Source organism: Rhincodon typus, chromosome 1, assembly GCF_021869965.1.
Source record: "Rhincodon typus isolate 14 chromosome 1, sRhiTyp1.1, whole genome shotgun sequence".
In the NCBI taxonomy this organism is placed as follows: Eukaryota; Metazoa; Chordata; class Chondrichthyes; order Orectolobiformes; family Rhincodontidae; genus Rhincodon; species Rhincodon typus.
Window position 1 is genome coordinate 73378469 of NC_063332.1, and position 21304 is coordinate 73399772.

General features: G+C 40.4%; 1 protein-coding gene across 1 annotated transcript in view; it reads left to right on the top strand.

The window, feature by feature from the left end:
• The window catches only part of LOC125484037 (zeta-sarcoglycan), a 905082-nt gene that overhangs the window by 811848 nt on the left and 71930 nt on the right, over nt 1-21304 (top strand). The window contains exon 4 of the mRNA XM_048601198.1: nt 9389-9476. Coding sequence (XP_048457155.1) covers nt 9389-9476 — 88 coding nt within the window. The remainder of the gene's footprint in view (nt 1-9388; nt 9477-21304) is intronic.

Genomic DNA, 21304 nt, shown 5'->3' on the forward strand with positions numbered 1-21304 from the left:
AACCCCCTTCCCCTCCCCCTTTTCTGATGAAGGGTCTAGGCCCGAAACGTCAGCCTCTCTGCTCCTATGATGCTGCTTGGCCTGCTGTGTTCATCCAGCCCTGCACCATGATTGCAAAGTGCTTTGATGTCATTTAAGAGCCTTAAACAGAAAATTTGTCTCCAACTGGAAATCCTAATCTGGCATAAGCACTTGGAAGTGCATAATGCAGTTGACCCATTTGATGTAATATCCATGCAGCTTTCCATTTGATCCTTAAACAAGGTAGGAGAGACACTAATTGGAATCAGCTTACAAGAGAACTTTGTGGTAATGTGCTGCAATGCTTCACTAAGTGCAAAATATTAAGCTTAATTCACAAGCAGAATTGCTAATCTAGATGCAATTAGGCCCAAACAGGTAATGCCAGGTTCAGACAGTGATTGTTGCTCCATAAGTACAGGTTGAGAGACTAACTGCAATATTTCAGAGTCTACATGCAGATCATAATTACTTGATAGAAAATTCTATGTTGCTGAGGTGTATTACAGATATGAACACTAGGATTGAGTACTGATGGAGTAGGACTTATGTACATTTCTCTAAAATCACCTCAACCAAGACCCATTTACAATGTAAACAGCCAATCATCTCCAACATACCCTTTGCAAAAAAGGTCCTATTGCCAAAAGGAAACACCACCACAAACTGAAAGGGGACCTTAAATATCCAACTGGATCATAGGTTCTTTCACAGGAAAATTTCCTTGTCTTGTCTGACTCAACCAACCTCTTATTCACAAGAAAAAAATGTGAATGACTCTTAATTGCTCTATGAAGTCTAGCAGACTGGGAGATTATGAAAGCACCTTTGCCACATTAACAGCAGTTCATGAAAACAACTGGTTTGAAATAACAATCATGGAAAGATACAATACTGAAGGTAGCCATTGTCTGTTGCCTGCTTTTTGAAGCAACTCAGCAATAGTGCAGTTTGCATTTAAATGTAACATTAAATACATTGAGAGAGAGCTGTCCATTTGTTTCCTTTCTCACCCCTCTTGAAAGTTCTCATTCTCATCTTTATGTTCAGTTTATTTATATTTTGTTCATATTTTTGTCCCATTCTAAGATATGTACTTGTGAACCAAGGCATGCAAGGCTATGGGCCAAGTGCTGGAAAATGATTAGATTAATTGTGGAGTTTTTGCAAAAGCACAACCATGTCACCCTTTATTTATACATGTGAGTCCTTGACATGGATTTAGCTGACTCAGAACCAGCTGTGAACAGAACTTCTGACACTGTTTATAACTGGCAGCTAGTACTCCGATTGAACCTGGTTAACAGCCACAACTCATTCTATGAGGTTGACCTGGCTGACCTTGTTTCAATCACTATCCTTGAGTCCAAGGACGTGGGCCAGTTTTTTTTGGTGGCACCTCCCAGGTGTTTCAGCATTGGGTTGGGATTCTCCAACTCGCCTCTGATATTAGTAGCATATAACAGTAGCTCACTTGTGCCCAGAGCATCTCAGAATCTCCTTCAGTCAGCAGAGGCAGCAACATCCACCATGTCCATCTCAGATTCCAAGGTATTTCTGACACTTGGCAGAGAGGGAGAACCCAGGGGTTCAAAACGTTGGACAAGCTGTTGAGTGGACATGGTTTCTTCCTATACTGTTTGCAGCTTTCATTTGGTCCAATCCTTGTTCAGGACTGTTGCACCTACAGGAACTATGTCACCTGTTGACCACGCCTCTTACCCATAGTCATTCCAGTGGTTCCTACATGAAACATTGTCCCCTGAAGTCAAGTCCCTCTTGCTTAGAATCTTGTGTCCAGCATTGGTGTTCTTGCTGCAATTTCACCTTTCTCCCCACCCCCCCCACCCAGTCCAGGTCGATCAGATTTAACCGGGTATGGTGTCTTCTCCCATTAGCAACTCTACTAGAGCCATTCCTGCAGTTACATGAGGAATGGTCCTATAATCAAGGAGGAACCAAGACAGTTTGTTATCTAGTGAAACAGCTTTTTTTAAGCCTGCCTTCAGAGTATGGACTACTTTATTTTTCTGTCAGACCATTGGATGATGAACAGTTGAGCTATCCTTATAGAAGGAGTACCATTTGACTTTAGGAAACACTCAATTCCCCTGCTGGTAAATAGTGGCCTTTATCTGTGACCAACACTTTGAGGAGTTGTATTGCAAAAGATGCATGCAGTTTTTGGTTGTCATCCTGTTTGATGACAAATGAACTCTGCACCTCCAGTCATTGAGTGGGTATCCACAATGGCCAAGATTGAGCCCTTGAAAGGACCTGTATGGTCAATGTGAAACCAAATCCAGGATTTACCAGGCCATTCCCACAAATGTCAGGGATGGCTGGCAGTAACTTTTGTCTTTGCAGGCACCCTGCCCCACCAATGCAGCTATGTCAGCATCCAATCCAGACCACCAGATATAACTTCTCACCAACATCATTTTGGAAAGCCCTGGAAGTGCTTAACCAGTATCTAGCAGTGATGTCATAGGAGCAGAAAGGCTGACATTTTGGGCCTAGACCCTTCATCAGAAGTGGGGTTCTGAAATAAATATGGAGAGAGGGGGAGGCAGATAGAAGATGGATAGAGGAGAGGATAGGTGGAGAGGAAACAAATGGGTTGAAGAGGTGGGGATGGAGCCAGTAAAGGAGAGTGTAGGTGGGGAGTCAGGGAGGGGATAGGTCAGTCCAGGGAGCACTGACAGGTCAAGGGGGCAGGATGAGGTTAGTAGGTAGGAGATGGGGTGGAGCTTGAGGTGACCTTGAAAGTATTCCATCACACCCCTGAATTGTGCCTTGTAGATGGTCGACTGATGTTTGGGGAGACAGGAGGTGAGTTATTTGTTGCAGGATTCCTTGGCTCTGACCTGCTTTTGAAACAATAATATTTCTATGGCTAGCCCAATTTCATTTCTGGTCAATGGTAACTCCTAAAATGGTTGATCATGTCTTATCATACAATTGTCTACTTAATACTGAAGGAATCCGTAAGATAAAAGCCTCCATGTGGAAATACAAGGAAGTATTTTGACAGCAAGCAGAGAGCATTTCACTGTGATTCCTTATTGACTTTCACTGTTCATCTACTCTGTGACTGCGTTTTGAAGGAATTAATTGTCAATGAAGCACTTTGGTATATCTTTGAGGAATGTCACAAGACATTAAATAAATGCAAAATAAAAACTGAAAGAACTGAGGATGCTGTAAATCAGAAACAAAATCAGAAGTTGCTAGAAAAGCTCAGCAGGTCTGGCAGCATCTGTGAAGACAAATCAGTTAACTTTTCAGTTCTGATGACCCTTGCTCAGAACTTTTCTCTTCACAGATGCTTCCAGACCTGCTGAGCTTTTCCAGTAACTCTTGTTTATGTTAAATAAATGCAAGATCTTCACTTTGAAATCAATGGTAGAGCAGACATTGATTCCAATGCTGTGCCTTTTTATCCTCTCTGCCTGAGTATTTGTCGATTAAAATACATGAAACAGCATGTTATAATTATTTATAGAAACCAATATTTATTTTACTAGATATTTCACAATCTAATGGACAGTTGACATTCTAATTATCACTGTGGTACAGTTCTAAGCTCTTTAAATTAGACAGCCTTTTAATATAATAGCTGTAAAGATGATGAGCATACTCAAGCTTCAAAGCAAATGCTGCAAATTAGTAGAACGTAGGTTTACAGCTGAATTTCACTGCAGAGTTAGTTTTACATGCTGCAGGTCTCAACAGAGAAGTATAAAATAAAGAGAAGTTACACCCTAAACAGAAGATAAAATGGAATCGGGAGAGTGGAGAAACAGTAAATGTGATAAGTAACTAAATAAAGCCCCATTATTCATAGAATTGCCGCAAATATTAAACATGTTTTAAAATATGCAATATTCCTCAAGTTACCTGCCTTTAAAACCATGTTGAAAGAAAGTACTAACTAGGTTTGTGTATTTAGCAAGAATTGCTATTTATTACAAATAAATAGACTCAAGCTACAGGTAAACAATTACGAGCTGTCATCATAAAATTGTACTCGATAAAGCTGTAATCCACTTATAAAACTACATTCATATGCACACACACACACTCTGAGTGTTATGGGCGAGGGTAAACTGGGAGATCTCTGTTCACATGATCTGCTGAGATGGTTCTTGTCCTGATCAGGATGCTGCTTCTCGGTCCTCATTCTCTAAATGTTCTCACTGGTTTGCAGGGTGACTGTTTCACATTTATAGAAGAACATAAGAACTAGGAGCAGGAGTAGGCCGTCTGGCCCTTCGAGCCTGCTCCGCCATTCAATAAGATCATGGCTGATCTTTTCGTGGACTCAGATCCACTTACCCGCGTTCTCACCGTATCCCTTAATTCCTCTTTGTTCAAAAAAAATCTACCTTTTTTTTAAAAATGTTTACCGAAGTAGCGTCAACTACTTCACTGGGCAAGGAATTCCAAAGATTAACAACCCTCTGGGTGAAGAAATTCCTTCTCAATTCAGTCCTAAATCTGCTCCCTCTAATCTTGAGGCTATGCCCTCTTGTCCTAGCTTCACCTGCCAGTGGAAACATCCTCTCTACTTCTATCTTATCTCCTCCCTTCATAATTTTATATGTTTCTATAAGATCCCCCCTTAATCTTCAGAATTCTAATGAATATAATCCCAATCTACTCAGTCTCTCCTCATAAGCCAACCCCCTCAACTCCGGAATCAACCTAGTGAACCTCCTTTGCACCCCCTCCAGTGCCAGTACATCCTTTCTCAAGTAAGGAGACCAAAACTGCACACAGTACTCCAGGTGTGGCCTCACCAGCGCCTTGTACAGCTGCAACATAACCTCTCTGCTTTTAATCTCAATCCCTTTAGCAATGAAGGACAAAATTCCATTTGTCTTCCTAATTACTTGTTGTACCTGCAGACCTACCTTCTGTGATTTATTCTGATTTGTCAGGTCTCTGATTTGTTCATCAAGAGTCATAAATAATAGCAACTACTGAAGGAAAAATAAGTTGGTTTTCTTCAGGCGTAAGGTGTTTTTTTTTTGCTGCAGAGAAAAGCCACAGCTCCTGAGCTGTGGGAGATGCAAATACTTCTCTGAACTTGTTCACAGTCCCTTGTTGTTCAACTATCCTGGGAACTAATCACATAGTTGTTGACAGGCAGAACTTTTCTGATGAAGGGTCTAGGCCCGAAACGTCAGCCTCTCTGCTCCTATGATGCTGCTTGGCCTGCTGTGTTCATCCAGCCCTGCACCTTGTTGTCTCGGATTCTCCAGCATCTGCAGTTCCTACTATCTCTGATAGAAGTTATCACTAGCTGTCAACAGACCAATCAGCTAACTGTTGCCGGCTGAATCTCCATTTGTACAAACCCTTGGCTGCAGAGTGTCTGGATCTTCTTCTATTACTGCTTGAACCAACAGCTGTGTAAACAGTACTACAATGAGTGTCCGGTTACTTATTTTTACAAACTGCAGTAATCCTTTAGCAATCTTGGGCTCTTAAAACAATTTTTTACCTATTTCAGTCCACAATCAAAAGTACAGAATTTTTTTTTAAAAGCTCTTTTTGTACAAAGATACAGGCATTGAATAAGCACAGATCATAGGAAGAATCACTTGTGATTACCACATAAAAATTTTAATCAATCAAAGCAAATCCTCCACTTCAGACTGCGAATACAGGCCCTTTCTCTTTTAAAAGTGGATGGATGGGCATGAAGTTAGCATGGGTGACATGCAGAGGGGGTGGTTGGTTGATGTGGTGCGAGGTGTGTGTGCCAGAAGGTTGAACAGACTTGAACATAACTGGAAAGCAGCCCGTGGCTGACCTAATCCTTCTGCAGCTTGGAGGAGTCAAAAACATATATGGGGTCTTCATGGTGAGCCAGGAAATTTTCTGACATGAGCTTTGCATCTAGACAGTATAGAAAGCGAAAATATCAATGTTGCCCGAGCTGCTGTATCCAACATTTTCTGTTTATTTGAATGCTCAAACCCATGCTGTATTTTATTTTTGTAATAACCTACATTTAGTTACTACAGAAATTAACTGACTTCCTGTGAGTTATCATAAATTGTTTTATTTCGATTTTTGATGCTTACAATTTCTTTCAACGCTTTTACATTTCACTCTAGAGTGAGATTTAAACAAAGTTTACATGGGTGGATGACAGTTGAGAAAAGATTTGTTTTGAATGTGTTATCCTTGCCATCTGGGCAGCCTTGTTATATAAGTGATCAAGTCTCACATGTGAATGCCTAACCATTCGAGCAAGAGCTTGGCTGTGCCATTCTTGCAGTCATTCTCCATCTAAAGAATTAATCTCTGTATAAGAGGAGGGAGGGCACAATTTGATGGAGAGACAAATCCTGAAATAGTAGCTTAGTTGCTTTGTGTAATTGACTTTTGGTGGCTCTCATTTGCCCAATATCGATTTACCCTTCCCCACTGTTTAAGGTTACATGACCGTCAATCTTCAGCTGCTATTTCTCATCCTAACTCTCGAGTCATTGTATGTTCCTGTCACAACCCAACACATAATTTGAAATCTTACATATACAACCGCATGTGGATGCAGCTCATTCATAGACTTTGAGGCCCTAACACTTTGCAGAGATCCTCCTGGATTCATGCCAGAGCTTTAATGGGAGGCTAGCAAAACCCACCAAAAGCAACACAAGTGGCTGCAAATGGCTGTTTGTAATTTCTTTGGGATTCTACCAGTCTTACATTAAATAATGGCAGAAGATTCCAACAAGGAATTTAAGGATCCACATGCAAGTATTCAAAATGGCGTTGACCAGCCTCATCATCTGGATTTCCATGGAGTTGTGGAGACTCCAATGATTTTTAAAAATGCTGGAGAGCATCTAGATGTCAATGTTCAGCTGCCATTTCTGAAGCATTGTACGTTTGCTGCTTGGGGAATGGGGAAGTGTTTGGAAGTTCATAATTTGATTGGCAGCTGAAATAGATTTTTAGCATGTTAGTTGCTTTTGATGTGGGGTTATAAATGCAACTATACTTTTATAAGAGAACACGGTTTTAAGTCTACATGTGCATTTCATGAATTGAACTGTATACATTGGATTCTTTCAAATATGTTTAGATCTTTGTTTAATTTCAGCATAGCTCCTAAAGTCTGCCTATAATGGAATCTGTGCGAATTAGCATCAAGATGCAAGGTCATAGGGTGTTAGATGGGTGACTGTGTGTAGCACAGGATTGAAATGATAGAATTTTGTTTGGTAAGGATTTCAAGAATTCCAAAGCCAATGCAATAGTTGTTGGGATGTAAACTAGCTTTGAGTGATATTGCAGTATTGGAGCAGAATTGTCTATTTTTGCTTCTATTTTGCAAATTCTAAGTGAAATGAAGTGTGAACAGCACCTTATGGTCCATCAGACTACAATTTTATAAGTAGGTATTTTGCTATTTGTGTAACTTTAAACACAGTATGGAAATCAAAATAACAATATTTCTCATTGTTATTATAATATTCACATATATCAAAATATATCAAATTTTGTGAAAGATAGTAATCAAGGTTATTTTTATATTTAACCATCAAGTGGATTTTGCTTTTCTCCTTTGTTCTTAATAAATGTAAATAAATGGAACAATCATTATCTACCTCTATAGTTCTAATGAAAATGAAAGTGCTCACTTCCACAGTGAGCTCGAACTCTGACCCCGCTCCAACTTCAATGCTAAGCAATTGCAATAACTTACAGCAAGATGCCCATGGTATTATTTGTAAAATTTGTGCACTCACCAGGCAGAGTTCAGAGGAGGTGCACATTGTAGAGCTTACCCATAGATTGAATGTGTAAATTAGGCTTGAATAGTTAGGAACAAATTAAAACAGCTATTCCTGTATATAATAAGCATGTTTAATCAGAGGTTTGTGTTATTTAGTTAGAAACTGAAGAGCTCCTTTCTTTGATCCTAGCCTGGACCAGATCAAAGACTTTCCATTCTGCAAGAATAACACACTTCCTCTCTCTCTTATCATAGATCATAGGATCCTTACAGTGTGGAAACAGGCCCTTCGGCCCAACAAGTCCACACTGAACCTCAGTGCATCCCACCCAGACCCATTGCCCTGTTACCCACCTAACCTACACATCCCTGAACACTATGGGCAATTTACCTAACCTGCACATCTTTGGACTGTGGGAAGAAACCAGAGCACCTGGAGGAAACCCATGCAGACACAGGGAGAATGTGCAAACTCCATACAGTTGCCTGAGGGTGGAATCGAACCCAGGTTGTTGGTGCTGTGAGGCAGCAGTGCTAACCACTGAGCCACTGTGCCGACCCGCTCTCTCTTTCTAAAATGCTTGTCCACAAGGCAGAAGTCAGGACTGTAATAGAATAACCTCCACTTGACTGGATTGATATAGATCAAACAATACTCAAGAGCTTGACACCCAGGATAAAGCAACCCGTTTAATTGGCACTGCCCTCCACTACCAGCACAGAGTCGTAGAAATATGCCCCATCTACAAGATGCACTGCAGCAACTCACTCAGGCTCATTTCTCAGCAATTTCCAACCCTGCAGCTTTCAGCACCTAGAAGGACAAGAGCAGCAGACACATGGGAATGCCACTATATGGTGGGATTATATTGCCGTTCCTTCATTGTCGCTGGATCAGAATCCTACAGGTGTCTGCAAGTGTCCCTACACTTCAAGGCCTGCAATGGTTCAACAAAGCTGCACATTGCCACATTCTCCAGGGTCATTAAGGATGGAAATTAATTAACATTGGCTTAGCCAGTATTATCCACATCCCCGAACAAATAAACATAATATTTACATGACTTTGCTCTCCTGTGTGCAATTCACACACATGAATGGATCCACCAAGCTTGATTTCTCCCCTTATTTACTACCTTTAGGTATTTCAATGAATAGAAACAGATAGAGTTATGCTGGATCCAAAGTGTTGCTTAGAAAACAAATCATTTTAAATTTAGTCACTAATTTCCTTTTTGTGTGTCTAACAATGTTCGTAAGAGAAATGATTGAATAAGAATGTAAATGTTTTGCTAAAGCGCCTTAAAATAGATTCCTATAAAAGATGAATGCCAACTACACTTGATAACTCAGTCATTTCTAAATGCTAAAAATGTTGAATTACCTAAAGGTTAAAATCATGTAATGTAAATAACATTGCAATGACACAGTCAAGTGAGAATTTAACACTTGCAAAAATAAGTTGCAGATGATTTGAGTTAAATGACTTTGAATTGGGAGGAGGAAACTGTAAACCCTTTCTGGTGATTTTAAGTTGCATTCTTCAAACTCACCTCCGTTTCATTTTTATCCTTCCCACCCCATTTTTCCTCTCTTGTCATTATTTCTCAGGACAGCCCACTGATGTTGCAATCTGACAGAAATGTAACCGTGAATGCTCGCAATAACCTTGGACAGATTACTGGGCAACTGACAGTTGGTGAGTTTGCTACTCTGAAATTGTGCATTTTGGTCAGAATCACTTTATCTGTCAGCTAATTGGATGATATGCTTTTATATTAAATTGTTTCAGATTAATGCCAGCTCACAGTCTCTCAAGCCTCATCATGTTTATATCAAAGTATGTCCACAGCAATACTGAACTAAATAAGTGAATAGCTTTACCTCCTTTTGATTGAAGATATTCCAGCTTTTGATCATTTACTTATCAACATGCTTATGCTAGCCTTCATTTCAAATTATTCATAATATTTAATTAAAAGATACCTTTTTATCAGACTGCTTTTTCATGGCCATCAATGTAATAGTTCTCATGCATGTTTATCTACTAGATTTATAATATGATCGCCATTTTATCTTCTAACATTCTTTTAGAGCAGTGAAATTAAATGTAACATCTGACACTTGAGGAGAAATCTGACAGAAGATCAAAATTTCATACTATGCATGTTGCTGCTGATTTCTAGTGAGTCAATTAATTTTTAATTGACTTTTAAAGAAGCTTTAATCTTCAAATGGCTTAAAATGTGAATAAAGTCAGTGCTTTCTCTTTGTTCAGTTCATTTCTAATGTGAATATGCAACTATATGTCAAACAGGAACAATCATCAGAAGGTTATTGAATTATGGAATGAGGCCTGTGATGGAATAAAGTCATTTGCATAAAGATAGATAAATTTGCTTAACAGATGTTTTTTGTGAATTTTAATGTGTACAGTACTACACTCTGAGAAATCGAGAAATGGCATGCCTACATCTCTACAATGTGTGAAAAAACAGTCAGTAGTTCAGTTAATCAACTGAACTTGTAGTTGAGTCATCCAACCCAGAATGTCCCAGTTTAGTCTATGTGAAATGGCTGAACTCAGCAGGTTATGGTCAGGGTGATCCAGTTGATCTTAGAGTTCCTTGGTTAGGGAGCCTAAGGTCCACCTGAGTACTGACAGCTGATCACTGCCTGGAGACCTGCTAGAGAGTGCAAATGTAAGGATGTGAGATAAAATAAGATACGTCTGAGATGTGGTTTCTACCCCTAGTCGTAAAAAGCACAACAGCCCAATGACTGAACTAAACACCTGTGCTTTATTATTCAATCTTGCTGTCACAGAAAGTACACCAGCAAAACTGTTTTTGACAGCTTGCTTTCCTTTGCAATTGTCAGTTATTACCTCATCAATTGAGCATTATATATTTCAAATTGAAAGTGCACAGGAAGGATCTGCACCACAGAATGTTGGATATTTTTAATCACCCCTTCCATATGCACAAATGTTTGCATCTTTCAGTCAGATGAAATATTGGTCCGGATCTTCCAAGGAGCAGTAGTTCTCAGATTGTCACTTCGTTCAAGTTTTTCTCTATGTTGACACTTCTCCACATTTCTTACTAGGTTTCCCAAAGCAGCTTCTCCAAAAATGTGTAGCAATAGCTTCTTAAAGCTCCATTAGATTGGAGGAGGAAAGAGGGGTCAGACTTTTGTTTATACAGCATTAGCTGCTGAATGCCAGGTTTAAATGTTCAATGTGAAGGTGAGTAAATGAATGAGTGACTGGGTAGAATGTGTGAGCTAGGGAGATGGTGAGGTGGGTTAATGGCCAATCAGGCCGGGTTGAGGAGAAGAAATTAGGTGGTGGAGGGAGTGTAGTAGGCTAGTTGCACAGTGTGACGTCGGAGGAGTAATCTGGCCTCAGGGTCAGCACAGTTTGGTCAAGTTAGGATAGTCGTTGACTCAGGCCAGACTGGGGTTAAATAAAAGATGAGGCAGTGGGCTAGGTGTAGCTTGTGGGCTGGTGTGGTTATTTGGAACTTTAAGATGAGATGATATAGATACATTTGAGTGTTTGGGAGGTCATTTCTGTAGTTACACAAGAGTTAGACAAAGAATTTTTTTTGTTTAATGGCTTCTGGGGTACCTATTCACGTATGGCGCTGTGTGGCGTCTAGTTCAAACTTGGAGACTGAGATTTTGGGGAGAATCCATTGGAAGTTTAAACTTCCTGGCAATTCACACAGGGTTCGGTATGTCAAGACTTCTGCAACATCCCTACGCACATCTGGAGTCATAGGCCTGGCCTCCAATGATCCAGAGACTGGTAGATCGAGGCAATTGTAATTGAATTAAGTGCAAGACCAAGATGTTCACTTTGGTACCAGCGCTTAATTCTCCCAGTGATATACAGTATATATAACTGTACAATGTCTGGGAGAAGCTCATTGTGCAGAGGCCTTGAAGTCTTCTAGTATCACTATGTAAACTTTGGCCATTTGGGTGAAATATGGAAGTCCGTAAATATTTATAAATTTTAGCAGCAGCCAGAAGTTGCCAATCAGTGACTAACCTGTAAGTAATTGAGGTCCTTTTATACAATACTTTCTGCTGATGAGTGTGTACTCTGCTAGTTTAAAGACATTGGCTGAGGTACCGAGATCCAACCAATCCAACCATAAATGGATTTGAGGTTGACCAGGCTTGCTCCCCTGAAACCCATTTGCAAATTATGGAAATGAAAATTGGGAAGTGGCTGATTTGGCACCATGTACCACACTCAATCCTGAAACAATAGATACTCCTGAACCATGCTTTCTATCCTTCTTGTCTGTCTTAAAGAGAAAAAAGAACATGACTTTAAAATAGGCTTCACAAGTTTGTCATGGGCTTGAGACTGAAAAGATAGATTAAGAAAGATTTCCTTTGAAGGTATAACCTTCCTTTGTTTATGACCAGAAGTGATTAATGTGCAGGTCTTGTTATTCATATGTGGCACCCAGGTCTCGAAGACAGAATGTTTGAATTCATGTCGAGCTCCAGGACTTGTTGCCCACTGAAAGGTGAAATGATGCAGTCCAACAGGTTAATAATCAGTTTGCTGATCTTTCCAATACTTCTCACTTTTTCCTAAAAAGACAAAGAGACAAAACAAAGTCACTAACGAAGTAGCAAGTTTAGCACTGAATCACAAAAATGTCATTGGACTTCTTCACTCTGAAATATTATATTGTCTTTCTTTCTTTCTTTCTGTCATGTTCTTTTTTCTCTTTAAGACAGACAAGAAGGATAGAAAGCATGGTTCAGGAGTATCTATTGTTTCAGGATTGAGTGTGGTACATGGTGCCAAATCAGCCACTTCCCAATTTTCATTTCCATAATTTGCAAATGGGTTTCAGGGGAGCAAGCCTGGTCAACCTCAAATCCATTTATGGTTGGATTGGTTGGATCTCGGTACCTCAGCCAATGTCTTTAAACTAGCAGAGTACACACTCATCAGCAGAAAGTATTGTATAAAAGGACCTCAATTACTTACAGGTTAGTCACTGATTGGCAACTTCTGGCTGCTGCTAAAATTTATAAATATTTACGGACTTCCATATTTCACCCAAATGGCCAAAGTTTACATAGTGATACTAGAAGACTTCAAGGCCTCTGCACAATGAGCTTCTCCCAGACATTGTACAGTTATATATACTGTATATCACTGGGAGAATTAAGCGCTGGTACCAAAGTGAACATCTTGGTCTTGCACTTAATTCAATTACAATTGCCTCGATCTACCAGTCTCTGGATCATTGGAGGCCAGGCCTATGACTCCAGATGTGCGTAGGGATGTTGCAGAAGTCTTGACATACCGAACCCTGTGTGAATTGCCAGGAAGTTTAAACTTCCAATGGATTCTCCCCAAAATCTCAGTCTCCAAGTTTGAACTAGACGCCACACAGTGCCATACGTGAATAGGTACCCCAGAAGCCATTAAACAAAAAAAATTCTTTGTCTAACTCTTGTGTAACTACAGAAATGACCTCCCAAACACTCAAATGTATCTATATCATCTCATCTTAAAGTTCCAAATAACCACACCAGCCCACAAGCTACACCTAGCCCACTGCCTCATCTTTTATTTAACCCCAGTCTGGCCTGAGTCAATGACTATCCTAACTTGACCAAACTGTGCTGACCCTGAGGCCAGATTACTCCTCCGACGTCACACTGTGCAACTAGCCTACTACACTCCCTCCACCACCTAATTTCTTCTCCTCAACCCGGCCTGATTGGCCATTAACCCACCTCACCATCTCCCTAGCTCACACATTCTACCCAGTCACTCATTCATTTACTCACCTTCACATTGAACATTTAAACCTGGCATTCAGCAGCTAATGCTGTATAAACAAAAGTCTGACCCCTCTTTCCTCCTCCAATCTAATGGAGCTTTAAGAAGCTATTGCTACACATTTTTGGAGAAGCTGCTTTGGGAAACCTAGTAAGAAATGTGGAGAAGTGTCAACATAGAGAAAAACTTGAACGAAGTGACAATCTGAGAACTACTGCTCCTTGGAAGATCCGGACCAATATTTCATCTGACTGAAAGATGCAAACATTTGTGCATATGGAAGGGGTGATTAAAAATATCCAACATTCTGTGGTGCAGATCCTTCCTGTGCACTTTCAATTTGAAATAGAAAATGCTCAATTGATGAGGTAATAACTGACAATTGCAAAGGAAAGCAAGCTGTCAAAAACTATAGCTTTTGTTCTGTTTGTGGTGAATACTTTGGAAAATAAAGAGAGGCTGTAAGATAATAAGGAGAAATCAGAGGGACCAACGATAAGAAAAGAAGATGATCCTTTTTGGAGAGGTTAGAAATAATACAAAGTTACTGAGAAAATAACAGAGACAGCCATCACTCATCACTGATAGAGATAGACATCAGCAGAAAACAGACCATCAATCATTTCAGATACAAGGGCAAGGTAACAACTGTGAAGTAGTCATCCATCATCACAGACACAAGATAACAGTGAGCATCACAGTAATCCATCAGTACAGATTGTAGGGTAATTTTGACTTCCACCAATGATGTAAATGTGTGATGACAAACCAGTCGCCAGTTATACACCTCATGGCTTTCATTTCCATCATGATAAGGATCAGATGGCCTAGTGATGAAATCTGGGATTCATCCTTGTCCCACAGCAGGTAGGCTTGAGACCCAGTCAAATTTTTCCATGGGCCTCATTTCAATTAGCCTATGTGCAGAAGTCTATTATGAATTCCCTGACAGCTTGTGGACAATGCTACAAATCAAGTGAAGGCTATTAATAGATGACCTCAGATAAGTCCCTGGTTGCTGCAATCACTGGGGATGCCTTGGTAGATTCACTGGATGGAATCTCACAGGGGTCTGAGCAGTGTTGACTATGGCCAAAATTGTGCCAGAATCAAAGGGGAAGGCTAGCAATCTCACGCCTACAGCATCTTGCTCCATCTTTTTCAAAAGAAGTCTGAACAGTTTCTCACTAGGCAGTGGTGAGTTGTTAATTAAGAGGAATTATTGCTTGTTAAATGCAGCAACCTTGTCCCATTGGTATTCAGCTTTCTATCTTACCAAACACTCCAAACAAGCTAGATATTGGGAAAACTGGACATAGAAACCAGTATGGGTCCCCAGCAAATTCAGCTTTCCACTTGCTCGTTACCATCTCTGTATTGCACTTCACCACACTATCCACAGGCATCAACCATGCATACCCCTCCTCCACAGGCATTGGCATCCAGCACATGCCAATCATCATGGCATGTCTGTGATAGAATTGCGGGCTGCTGTGGAAACATGGACTTGCATTACAGGCTAAACCTGTAACGAGCATTAAAAGGCTGCAGCAGGAATACTTTGTGAGCACAGAGAGGCGCCCAGCATATGGTTTGTACCAGGCTGCATCTCAGGGCTGCTCTCTTTCTCTGTCAGTGCTTGCTAACTTAGCACGTACCTTGCATGCTGGCAGTATCCATAACTTGCCTTGCCTTGCCCTCCCCTCCATTTCCTTGCCGTGCTAACTCAGCCAGTCACATAACTAGACAGTTTGCCTTGCTGGTTGGCAATCCTCAGTCAAGGTGGTATTCACCTTCCTAAACGGCACCATGCTACATCAGTCCCAAAGCTGCGCAATGTTCCAGCAGTTTACATAGCAAACACACTACATGTGCAGCAAACAGGCAGTAATGTCTCAAAGTCTGAGCAGAGTAGTCCTTAACAAATTCTGTGGAGGCACCAGTTATTCCAGAGGTCCTGGCAGAATAAGTTAAGGGCAGACTTCCATACCATTCCAGAGTATTGGCTCTGGGTTCCAAATTCATGAAATAATATTTTAATAAAGAAAGCTTCATGGTGACAACTTTTTACAATCCTTTTACAGATTATTGCCTTGGTCACATTTTGATCCAGTTTTCCTTAACAGAGCTAGCTTGGTACCTACCCAATTCAGAAGTGATCCTAAAACAGACTTTTTCAATGCTCAGAGTTTAATGCCCGTCTTAGGTAACAGCAAATTTGATGGTTGAAAAATCCCTAACTAAACAGAGGTTTGAATGGTTTGGCAAACATTTCTAGAATGTGGCATGTAACCCTCTGAAATTGACCTGTTTTACATCTAATTGTCACTTTAGAAAACATATTCCCTGGCCCTCTCCGTCGTTCAATGAGATCGTACCTGATGTGATTTTAACCCTGACTCTATATTTCTGCATATCACCAACAATCTTTCACCCTGTTGGGAATCAACAATATATCTACATCTATATCTAATTCTTTGAGAAGGTGACCAAACAGGTGGATGAGGGTAAAGCGGTTGATGTGGTGTATATGGATTTCAGTAAAGCGTTTGATAAAGTTCCCCATGGTAGGCTATTGCAGAAAATGCGGAGGCATGGGATTGAGGGTGATTTAGCTGTTTGGATCAGAAATTGGCTAACTGTAAGAAGTCAGAGGGTGGTGGTTGATGGGAAATGTTCATCCTGGAGTTCAGTTACTAGTGACCTCAAGGATCTGCTTTGGGGCCACTGCTGTTTGTTATTTTTATAAATGACCTGGATGAGGGCGTAGAAGGATGGGTTAGTAAATTTGCGGATGACACCAAAGTCGGTGGAGTTGTGGATAGTGCGGAAGGATGTTGCAGGTTACAGAGGGACATAGATAAGCTGCAGAGCTGGACTGAGAGGTGGCAAATGGAGTTTAATGCAGAAAAGTGTGAGGTGATTCACTTTGGAAGGAGTAACAGGAATACAGAGTACTGGGCTAGTGGTAAGATTCTTGGTAGTGTGGATGAGCAGAGAGATCTCGGTGTCCATGTGCATAGATCACTGAAAGTTGCCACCCAGGTTGATAGGGTTGTTAAGAAGGCATACGGTCTGTTAGGTTTTATTGGTAGAGGGATTGAGTTTCGGAGCCATGAGGTCATGTTGCAGCTGTACAAAACTCTGGTGCGGCTGCACTTGGAGTACTGTGTACAGTTCTGGTCACCGTATTATAGGAAGGATGTGGAAGCATTGGAAAGGGTGCAGAGGAGATTTACCAGGATGTTGCCTGGTATGGAGGGAAGGTCTTATGAGGAAAGGCTGAGGGACTTGAGGCTGTTTTCCTTAGAGAGAAGAAGGTTAAGAGGTGACTTAATAGAGACATACAAGATGATCAGAGGATTAGATAGGGTGGACAGTGAGAGCCTTTTTCCTCGGATGGTGATGGCTAGCACGAGGGGACATAGCTTTAAATTGAGGGGTGATAGATATAGAACAGATGTCAGAGGTAGGTTCTTTACTCAGAGAGTAGTAAGGGCGTGGAATGCCCTGCCTGCAAAAGTAGTAGACTCGCCAACTTTAAGGGCATTTAAATGGTCATTGGATAAACATATGGATGATAATGGAATAGTGTAGGTTAGATGGGCTTCAGATTGGTTTCACAAGTCAGCGCAATATCGAGGGCCGAAGGGCCTGTACTGTGCTGTAATGTTCTATGTTCTATGTACATCTGCCTTTAAAATATGTTAAGATTGTGAATCCACTGGCTTTTTAGGAAGGGAATTCCAAAGACTTTCAATCCTCAAAAAAAAATGTTTTCTCATCTTTTCTCTGTCTTAAAAGGGCAATCCCTTATTTTTAAACTATGACTCTTAATTCTGGATTCTCCCACAAGGGGGAGAATCCTTTCAACATCCACCCAGTCAACTCCACCCAGAATCTTATATGTTTCAATTAAATCATTTCTGATCCTTCTAACCTCAAAAGAATACAAGCCTAGCCTCTCTGCTAGGACAAAAAGAACCACATTTTAGGTCACTAACTTGAATAGGATCAAAAGCAGGACAGCTGTGGACTGGTGCTCAATCTGAAATTTAACAATATCACTAAAAAGTTAAAATTAATTCCTATGCGATAATTAGAGAGATAACCATTCTTTATTTGCCGTGTAAGGAAACAACAGAGAAATACCATCCATTATCACAGAGAGATTCACAAAAGAAAATTACTGTTAATTGAACATAAAGTTAAAATGTTAAAATTATAGAAAATATATTGCTTGCTGAAGAAAAAGAAGCGAGTTGTAGTTTACAGTTTTGTGCTTTGAACAACTTTTGGATTTGTATTGAATAAGTATTAAAGACGCTAGGAAGTAGGTTTAATTCTAACCACAGGGAAATTATGTTATAATTATGTTCATCATCTCCCAATAGAAAAAGAATGTAATTGAAAAAAGGAGATATCCTAGAAATTAATCACATAACCCCATTCTGTTGTCTGAGGGACGGCTTGGGGCAAGGTCAGTGGAAGTTTTGGTGATGAATCATACGTGTTGTGAATCTGTCAGAGTTTCATTGGACAAGTGGAACAAATAAGCAATGCCTTTTCTGCCAAGCAGTGCTTTCTAGGGACGAAAAAAGAATCAGATGTAAAACTGGGAAAATAACTCCAAACACAGTCTGTATCTTGCTTTCAGTTTTAGTTTTAGGCTAGAGCAGAACCTCTGGATTCTGCAGAGCTGCTTTTCACTTGTGCTAAACTCCACATTTGCACATCTAGAGACAGAGTGAGGAAAGAATCAAAACCCTTGTATCTTCTCCTTTTCCATTAATCAGTGTGATTTCAGGAGGGGAAGATGTGCACATTTCTTGGCCTTTTAGTTTTGTGGGGTCACATTAAATAATAGCAGCTAGCTTTTGCACATTCTTCCCAAAACAATAAACACTACACTACTCATACCCAGAAGAAAGAAATGGTGAAAGAGAATAGTATATTTTTACAAGTTGTAAATCTAAACCCAGAAGAAAGAAATGGTGAAAGTGAATAGTATATTTTTACAAGTTGTAAATCTAAAGTAGTTCGTAGTTCATGTGTTTGACTTGTTGTAGGAAAGCAGTCATAGAAGCCCTGGTAAAAAAAGGAATATTTTTGACTCTTGTGTTGTAATTTAAATGAGTTCAAAAGCTAAAATCAGCTATCCAGATTGTTCTAGGATTCCCTTAAGGGGATGAATATCCAGCAGATCACAAAAGGTAGTTGTGACTTCCAGGGGGTCCAATTTATTAAGGATGGACTTGGAGTCAGGAATCAGGCTGCGAGGCTTCTTTAAGACTTTAGATATAACAAGTTCTTAAGTAAAGATGACACTGTCTCTTCCTGTTGCTATTCTGCCACCGACCGTCAGACAACACATAACTTATGGTCTTTTCAGTTCTCCTTAGTTAACTGTGGGGCTTGAACCTGGGCCATCTGGCCCAGAGGTAACGAACACTACCACTGTGCTGCATGAGCCTCCAACAAGACATCTGCAAGTTCACTGGCATCGGGTTTTGGGTATATCATAACCAATTAGTCATGGCAAATTTCACAAATAATTTCCATCTGGGTATTTCCATTCGTATGGGTGCTTCCAACCATTGGCATTCAATAAGCGATTTTCCAGAAGTTCGAGGCAGGAACTGCCAAAGTCACCTGATCACCTTCGCCACATATCTAGTGTCCATTTTAAAAATAAAGGATAATTCCAAAAGCTTCCAGGTAAACATTGTCTATTTGTAAAGTGATGACTAGGAGATGCCTGCACTGGGTTTGAGACTCGTGTTAGTATTACGAATATACTTAAGAAAATTTAAAATGTTTTGGGACATTCTAAGGTCATAAAAGGCCATGTATAAATTGATATTATTTATTCCTGTTTTAAATATAAATCGACAATCATTTAGTTAAAATAAATCTATGCTTCACAAAATTCACCAAAATAGTCATCATAATTAAAACCTATTGGGTCGTCTCATTTTGGTAGCCATGACATGGAGGTGCCAGTGTTGAACTGAGGTGGACAAGGTCAAAAAATTACATGACACCAGGCTATAGTCCAACAGGTTTATTTGAAAACACTAGCTTTTTGAGCTCTGCTCCTTCCTCAGGTGTATTGTGGAAGAGGAGGTACAACGACATAGTATTTATAAGCAGAAAGGTAACAATCTTAAAAATGACTCACTGACCACCTCCTGATGAATCTATAATCAGTTAGAAAGGAGATGCAGATTTCTATTGATTAAAATGCAAATCCCAGGATTTCTTTCAAGTCATTGCCCCAAGATAATTAAAGGTACTATCAGTGTATACAAGAGGTGAAAACTCAGGTTAGACAATGCATTTTAGATGTGAGGTCTTGTTTAGAATCTGTCTGTGTTTTAACATAGAGTCAGACTTTTTTCGTTTCAACAGAATAGAATGTTATTTGCAGATAGACAAACATCTTGGATGAAATAATTCACAGATTTATATGTAAATGCATGTATGTGTGCGTGTGTGTGTGTGTGTGCATGAGAGAGTGTGTGTGTGTGTGTGTGTGTGTGCGTACATGTGTGTGTGTGCATGTGTGAGTTTGCTTGTGAGAGAATGTGTGAGTGTGAGGGATTAGGGATAGGCAGCATGGATTTGTGCAAGGGAAGTCATGTTGGCAAATCCTTTAGAGTTTTTCATAGAGGTAACCAAGAGGTTAGATGAGGGTAGGGCAGTGGATGTTGTCTATATGGAGTTTAGTAAGGTCTTTGACAAGTTCCAGGCTAGTCATGAACATTAGGTCGCATGGGATCCAGGGAGAACTAGCTAATTGGATTCAAAATTGGCTTGATGGTAGGAAGCAGAGGGTGATGGTTGAAGGTTGTTTCTCAGACTGGAGGCCTGTGACTAGTGGTGTGCCACAGGGGTCGGTTGTTATTTATTATTGACAGAAATGATCTGGATGTGAATGTTCAAGGCATGATTAGTAAGTTTGCAGATGATACAAAATTAGGAGGTATCATTGATAGCGAGGAAGGTTATCAAAAATTACAGAGTGATCTTGATCAGAGGGGGAAGTGGGCTGAGACTTGGCAAATGCAATTCAATTAAGATAAGTGTGAGGTGTTGCACTTTGGAAAGTCTAACTAAGGTAGGACTTACACAGTAAATGGTAAGGTCCTGAGGAGTGTTGCGGAACAGAGGGACTTTAGAGTACAAGTATGTAGCTTATTGAAAGCAGCGTCACAGGTAGATAGGGCGATGAATAAGGCAATAAGCATGCTGGCCTTCATCAGTCGAGGAGTTCAGTATTGGAGTTGGGAAGTTATGTCACAGTTGTTTAAGTCATTGGTGAGGCCGCACTTGGAGCAAATAAGTGCAGTTGGAACTAGCTGATTGGGCACCATGGTCAACATGGACCAGTTTGGGCTGAAGGGCCTGTTTTCATGCTTTTTCCATTACTCTGTGACTCTATGAGTGTATGTGTGAGAAGGTGTGTGTGTGTGTGTGTGTGTGTGTGTGTGTGTGTTTCTGTGTGTGTGTGTGTATGTGTGTGAGAGAGAGAGAGTGGGTGTGTATCTGTTTCTCTGTGTGTGTGTGTGTGTGTGTGTGTGTGTGTGTGTGAGAGAGAGAGAGAGTGGGTGTGTACGTGTGTGTGAGTATGTGTGAGAGAGAGTGGGTGTGTACGTGTGTGAGTGTGTGTGTATGTATGTGTGTGTGAGTGTGTGTGTGAG